Source organism: Rutidosis leptorrhynchoides, chromosome 7 (genome assembly GCF_046630445.1).
Source record: "Rutidosis leptorrhynchoides isolate AG116_Rl617_1_P2 chromosome 7, CSIRO_AGI_Rlap_v1, whole genome shotgun sequence".
Classification (NCBI taxonomy): Eukaryota; Viridiplantae; Streptophyta; class Magnoliopsida; order Asterales; family Asteraceae; genus Rutidosis; species Rutidosis leptorrhynchoides.
This window is the reverse complement of record NC_092339.1, coordinates 36,060,961-36,068,497: the sequence shown is the minus strand read 5'-3', so window position 1 is coordinate 36,068,497 and position 7,537 is coordinate 36,060,961. Positions and strand designations below refer to the sequence as shown.

The 7,537-nt window shown below is 32.1% G+C and overlaps 1 protein-coding gene across 1 annotated transcript; it reads left to right on the top strand.

Annotated features, from left to right (window-relative positions):
• Positions 1 to 2,239: 2,239 nt before the first annotated feature.
• LOC139858153 (B3 domain-containing protein Os01g0234100-like) lies at positions 2,240 to 7,010 on the top strand. The gene is made up of 7 exons (XM_071847006.1): positions 2,240 to 2,431; positions 2,535 to 2,615; positions 2,705 to 2,797; positions 2,887 to 2,918; positions 3,017 to 3,152; positions 3,249 to 3,455; positions 6,087 to 7,010. The coding sequence occupies exons 1-7, from the start codon at positions 2,255 to 2,257 to the stop codon at positions 6,825 to 6,827; spliced, it is 1,467 nt and encodes a 488-aa protein (XP_071703107.1). The 5' UTR covers positions 2,240 to 2,254; the 3' UTR covers positions 6,828 to 7,010.
• Positions 7,011 to 7,537: the final 527 nt, after the last annotated feature.

The following is a 7,537-nucleotide window of genomic DNA, read 5'->3' as shown; positions in this document are numbered from 1 at the left end:
ATATATATATATATATATATATATATATATATATATATGACATCATATAGTTTTACAAGTTTTAACATTCGTGAATCACCGGTCAACTTGGGTGGTCAATTGTCTATATAAAACCTATTTCAATTAATCAAGTCTTAACAAGTTTGATTGCTTAACATGTTGGAAACACTTAATCATATAAATATCAATTTCATTTAATATATATAAACATGGAAAAGTTCGAGTCACTACAAGATGTACTGAATTTGTGCAAATACGTTAAGGAAAATAAGGAAATTTGGGTATTTGCTGAACATGGGAAAACCACTTTATACAAACCTTTTAGCCCTAGAGGAGTTGTAATAGAGGAGATAACTGATGATGAGGTTGTGCCAGTTAAACCACTCAAGTTGAAAGTTAGAAAACCATTACAAAAGAAACTACTTTTAGACTGGATAGAGGGTGAGGGTGAGGGTGAACCAAGTTCTGTTAATGTGCATAATACATGTACACAAGAGACTGCAGGGAATAATGTTAGTGATGAAGAACACATTATTGATGACATTGATGATGATGAAAGGATTGTAGATGAAAATTTCCCAGAACAAGATGCTGAGGTTGACATGAGAAGTTTTAAATGCCCTTTTGAAGAGAATACAGATGAGAATACTAATGGTCAGAACACAAATGAAACTTCTTTTGATGATTTGTAATGTTTATGGTTTGTAACTTGGTCATTTGCAGTGCACATTACCATTTGGTCATTTTGAAACACAAAGCTTGGAATTTGCGGTGCACATTACAACATTTGTTTACTCAATCTAAAAGCTTCAAATTCCATTAACACAGATACAACCAAATTACAACCAAAATACAAGCTGAATTCGTTTACATTACAAGCTAAAACTAGGATTTAACAAATTCATAGATCACAAATACAACCAAAATAAAAATCAACATCATCTTGTTCCTCCATGCTCTGTATTCAGCATTCCTCAGTTCTGGTTCAAAATCAAATCGAGGCATTGGTGGATCATACCATAAAAAGAACCCGCAGTCGTAATACTGAAAAAAAAACACTGAATTCAATTTTAAACCTAAATTGACAAAAAAGTTGAAAAATTGATTACCTTGTTTGCACAGGTGAAGAATCGACGATTAGGATTGCGTGCTTTATTAGAAATTCGCATAACAGCACGAAGCCCACAATTGCACTGAACCATTGCGTCGATTGACTTCAATTGGATTGAAATTAGCTGTGAAATTAGGGTTTATGTGAAATTGGGGTTAACCGAACGAGTGATAAAGGGGAAGGGAAAAAACGGGCTTTATATAACCCTAGAATTAATGTAATCGGATAAAATTCCCCCTCACGTGACTGGCACATGTTTGGACCTAACGGAGAGTGTTTAACGTCGTATGTGTTCAGTGACTAAATTTGTAAGATTATGAAACCACAGTGATTAAGAATGCAAAAAAAAAAGTTCAGTGATTAAAATTGCAAGTTTTGACAAACCACAGTGACCATTTTTGTAGTTATGTCATTCATCTTTTTATTTTCTTATTGTCATAAAATAAATTTAATTGAGTAAATATCTATAAGTTCTATTATATTCCTAAAATGATGGCATCATAAATAAGCTTTTTTATTCATTAAAAAAAATCAAAAAAGAAAAAGAAAAATTTAGAGACCATGACATGATGTCATAATTCCTAATTAATTTAAAATTAAATAATTAAAGAAATCTTTTATAAAAGGAAATAAGAATCTCTCATATTTACAAATTTTAAAGCATATTGTACAACCTTTATATAATAATTGTATTTTAATTTTAATAAAAAAATTTCAAAAGTCATTTATTATTATTACTAATAATTATTACTGTATTAAAAATATAAATACTTAACTTTGAACAAACTTTATTATTACTCTATTATTTATTTTTATTATAATAATTATATTATTAATATTCAAATATGGATTCTCTTTACGGGATTAATTACGTTACATATGTATGCGAAAATACATGTCTCTATATATTTGTAAAAATAACGATAAGTTTCTTAGTCGAATGGGCCATTAAAATAAATTGCTTTAGCATTTACATTTACTTAATACCTAAAACATGTCATTAAATTATTTCGTTTAAACAAACTCGTGATTCTACGGGTCATTTCAGTAATTTTTTATTTTATTTTTTTAAAAATCCTCTTATTCTAATTGACAGGGCTTTTTTCTAACTCGCTCCCAAAGCCTTTTATTACGTTATCAAAAATGGCAGCTACGGTAGCCGGAGTAGAATCCAATTCACCCAATCAAAACTCCGATAATCACCTCATCCGTAACCAACATACATCCATTTCTCCTGAATCCGATTTCACTATCTCTCAATTGAATACATTCAAAACTTCAAACCCTAACCCCAATTCTAATGGCGTATCTTCGTCAGCGGTCTCTATCTTCTTTTTTCGTATCTACACGTTCTGTTTATTTCTAATTACATGTTAATTTGTGTTCCTAATAATCATTTCATCAACTATGTTTTTATAATTAGGGCAAACGAAGAAAATCGACGCCGGTGAGATATGGCGGTTCTACAACCATTGTTGAGACCTCACATTCACCTTCTAAAAATGTAATAGCTTGAAATTCGTAGCTAATTATAAGTAATTAATTTTTTTTCTTACTAATTAGTTAATTAATTAACTATGTTTTTGTAATTAGGGCAAACGCAGAAAATCAAATCCAGTGAGATATGAAGGTTCTACCACCATTGTTGACACCTCACCTTCACCTTCTAATTTCAATAATAATAATGTAACTGTTATCTTTTGATTATCTCTGTATTTACAAAAAGTTTAAACTTATTTATATTAGGGTTTATAGAGTGTTATGTTGATTAACAGGTAGTTGATGATTCTTCAAGCAAATGTTTGAGGTCAGTTTGGTTGTGTTCTATAGTTGCTTGTTTGTTACTCCGTATTTGTTTATATATGTGAAAAAGTGCTGTGAGTGATGGTGTTTGTTGATATACAGCTCCGAAAAACAGATATCTGTTGATTTCTCGTCTGTTTTGATTCGAGCTGGCAAGGTCCAGTCGAGTTTAGGAACCGAGAATCCTAGTTTTGTAAAGTTGATGACGAGTTCACATGTTGACGCTGGTTACTGGATGGTATAAAGTTACTGTCTTTTTAATAGCGTGCAATCTGTTTTGAATTTTGTTATAGAAATAGAAACTGTATGAGCTTTTAATGCTTTCTGGATGCAGGGATTTTCACAGTGGTTTGGCAAGTTGTTTTTACCGAAAATAGATTCTGATATGGTGCTCGAAGATGAAAATGGAAATATTCAAGTTCTTAGATACAACTCTTACAAGAGTGGACTTGGTGCCGGATGGAAAAAGTTTGCATCTGATCATAACTTGGTTGAAGGAGATGCGTTGGTCTTTCATTTAGTTGAATCATACAAGTTTAAGGTAGGTATTTTTTTTTAATTTTATTTATTATTATTATATATATATTTTTTTTTTGCTGTTTTGATCAATACCGATAGTTTTAGTCAGATTTATTGGAATGAAAATTGGTTTTTAGCTGTTACTGTGGGTAATTTTATAATATGAAAGTTAGAAAGACTGTATAGTTTTTTATGTGAAGTCTTGAATGACAGTTTCCATCTGAAACTAGGTCAACACCGCCATTAAATTTCTTTGTGTGGCTTAACGCATAATTTCAGTTAATGAACTTATTATACACTGAACACATAATGTACAAGTGCCAAGATAAATAATCTCAATTGGCTATTAGAAAGTCATAGGAAAGACTGCGTAATTGGTATTAGAATCAAGAGGATAGTTTAAAATTAAGAATGCACGTCTGAACTGTGAATCACCAAGTGTTTGATAACCAAAGTTGTAAAAGACGTGAGTCGGGGACGCATCAGTAGATACTAGATACCCTAGAGGGACGAGTTGGTTTAGACAGGGACGCAGTGGGGGACGAGCGCCGGAGTCGGGAGTTTTCCAACGTTGACTTTAAATATAAATACATTAAATATACATATTTCGGACATAAATACTTTAAATATGGATATTTTTAAAATAAATGATTTACAAATAAGACGATTTGGTGGTAATTTACATAATATAGAGGCCTTTTATAATGTTTTCTAGGATTATAATTTATTTATTAATTTATCTTTAAGGGATACTACGTACGACGGTGTATTTCTCATCGAATTACAAATGGGGTGGGATTTTTGTTAAGACTAGGACAAGGCCCGACAAAATGCCGACTATTAACCGACGTTGACATGACTTTTCGTGACTTTGACTTGACTTTTGACCGTTGACCGAGTTATTGAACGTTTTTCTTCGAGTCGGGCGGACTAGTCACAAAAATGCCGCAACGGCCGAGGCGGCTGTCGTTTACAACATTGTTGATAACACTGAATGATTAAGCCGAATGACTCATAATCTGAATGATTCAAATGTTGTTCTGAATGAAGTTGCTTCCGAATGACAATAACCTGTTTGATAATCACCAAGCGTCGATTTATTGGCGACTTGACTGCCGCTTAGAGGCTATATTGAACTCCAGGCTTGATTTAAAACCCATGGAAACTCGCTCCTACCATTTTCATGGCGTCTCGATTTATTACTTTTTATTTATTTATTTATCTCTATTTATTTAAATTATTTACTTTATTCATTTTTAGTTTTTATTATTATTATTATTATTATTATTATTATTATTATTATTATTATTATTATTATTATTATTATTATTATTTTATTTTCTACTACTTTTTGGGTCGGAGGTCCTATTGGAAGCAATCTCTTTATCCGTCGAACATAGAGAGGGACGTGAGTGTTACACTCGGGGTGGAGAAATGATTTCTCTCTATTCTAGGATAGAGGAAGAGTTGTCTACGCCTCACCTCCCCCATACCTCAGTATGTGGGATTGGGCATGTTGTTGTTGTTTGAACGAATAATGTAAATGATGTAAAATTACCTTGTTAACCTTTGACATGAATAAAAATTACAATATAGTTGTTTAGTAAGTGTTTTTGATATAATATAAAGAGAATATTATATAAAATTTAGGTGATTAATGGTTAAGAAAGAATTTCCTGCTAACGCTGAACGTTGAACCATTCCGCACCATATGTCACCATATGTCATTCAGAGGTCAGAAACAAGTGCGATGAATGTTGAATAGTTTAGCATTAACCTTTCAATTAAGAGGTAAACAAACACACTACTATAATCAGCCTGACCTGAGCTTAATTGTTCTATTTGGTTTTGTGATAGCATAATTGGATCCTTGTTTTAGTTTATGAACTGGTTATTGGGTTAATTTTGCGGTTTCAGGTATTCATATGATTTACTAGGATAGAGTTTTAAGTGATTAATCTCTATGATAAATTAACTTCCTCTCCTTGAGCAATCCAGATTTCTTTATAGCGAGGAGAAACAGAGATATGCTAACATTTACAAAATTCTTATAATGATTTGCGTATCAAATTAAGGCGGTGTTTGTTTGGTGTGTTTTATAATGAGGGAATGAATTTAAAGGCGTTGAAGTGGTTTGTTATACTGAATTGGGTTTGATAACACCCACATAGAGAATGGCCAAACCCATTTATAATTTGTGGGTTTTCTTAAACCTATTCTCTCACACACTTTCTTGAGTTATCTTTCTTTTTCTCTCATCCAAATTCACCTACATATTTATCTTATTTATTATGATTATTATCGTTTCATTATTATATTAAAATAATACGTCATATTAAAATAATACCTTCACCTTAACCCGCACCAATACCCATTTACACACCAAACACACTCTAAGTGTACCAACGATTGAAAAGGAGAGTAACAAAATTTATTCGTGTTGGTTCACATTATAATATGCTTAAGGTAATTTGATACTCCTTTACATACTAGTTGCTATGATAATGATTAAAAGAAGATGTAGACCTCACCGGGGTTAAATGGTTTACTTCACTTGAGTCAGAACATGTTCTTGGTTCAGTTTTTGAATATTTTAGGGATCATATGACTGTTTTTCTCACAAAATTAAATTCTTACTATCTCTAATCTGTAGGTTTATATAATCAGAGCGAATGATGATTCGAACCTAGTAGATGGTGCTCTTGGTCTTTTAAATTTGGAGGCACACCAACAAAACAATACACCATCACAAATTAGCATCCACCATGCGGAACAATCAAACGATAGCGAAGAGTTTGGTTCAGAAGTTCTAGAAGGTTCCAGAACTACTATACCAGAACTTTCATATCATGATTTTGAAAACTTTGAAAACTTCCGTATCATGGTCAATGGTGTATGCATCGACGCTGAGCTGTCCGATGATGTCAGAATGGACTACTACAAACTCTGCTTTTACAGGAAAGAGCTCCTTCATGATACTGTTTGTAAAAACACATATCACAAATTGGTAGCAGGCATGATCGGTGAAACTGTAATCATTGCAAACAAGATTAAGAATTGCGATTTCACCATACCGAAGGAAGAATTCGATGCATGGGATAATTCCCTTAAATGCTTTGCTCTATTAGGGATGAAAGTTGAATTTTTGCGGGATAAGATTCTTGAACTTTCAAGACTTATCGATGAATCAGAATATAGGGTGGTTTTTGAGAGGTATGCGGAAACTAAGAACGAACAGAAACGCATTGAAGATGAGATAAAAAGCATGACGAAAAGGCTTGTGGAACTGAACGAGTCTTTTAGAAAGTTGAAGGACGTCGAAGATGGGTTGAAAGAGAAAACTAGGATGCATCAAGTGAAGTTTCAAGAGCTGCTTGATCGTGCGGCATGGTAATTAATTAAAATGCATTAGAAGGTTTTATGTCTAAATTGATGTCTAAATTATTAACCTTGAATCTTTTATTGGTCATGTGCTAGTGACTGATGAACTAGGAAGGGTTTTGTACATCGTAGAAAGTTATGGTTTTTTTTATGAGGAGTTATTTTAAATATGTCAGATCTATAGTTTTTGGATTCATTTCTTTTATTTTGTATTCCGTATTTCTTTTTTTAAGTTTTAAAGCTACATATACCCTAGAGCTATATATTAATATTAATATTAATATTAATAATTAATATTAATATTAATATTAATATTAATATTAATATTAATAATATTAATAATAGCGGAAGGTGTGATTGTCGTTTTGCGTTTTACATTCCTGTTACCAACCTCCAAAGTGTCGTTTGATTAATCTCTTTGGGCAAAGAATGTAGTCGCGAGTTGAAATTAATTGGGCCCATCGGAGCGGCCTACATCAATTATTAGTTAGACTAATAAACTTAAAACGATATTTATATGCAAACATTAACAATTACATAAATCACACTACATAAGTCAAGCAACTGTTATATTGACAATGAAAATATCACAACGAGGACTCTCCTAAAATATTAAAACAACGGATCGATCAATGGATTATTTGGCAAGGCCTTCCGATCATGTCTTGAAAATTTTCAATAAACAAGTACTCCGTAACAAACTTTATGAAAACTTCCAAATCC

What these genes read in the sequence shown, in the direction of transcription:
- LOC139858153 (XM_071847006.1), top strand. Translation starts at nt 2,255, where the DNA reads ATGGCAGCTACGGTAGCCGGAGTAGAATCCAATTCACCCAATCAAAAC. An exon ending in ATGGCGTATCTTCGTCAGCG is followed by an intron (nt 2,432 to 2,534) that starts GTCTCTATCTTC and finishes TTTTATAATTAG; the next exon opens with GGCAAACGAAGAAAATCGAC. An exon ending in CACATTCACCTTCTAAAAAT is followed by an intron (nt 2,616 to 2,704) that starts GTAATAGCTTGA and finishes TTTTGTAATTAG; the next exon opens with GGCAAACGCAGAAAATCAAA.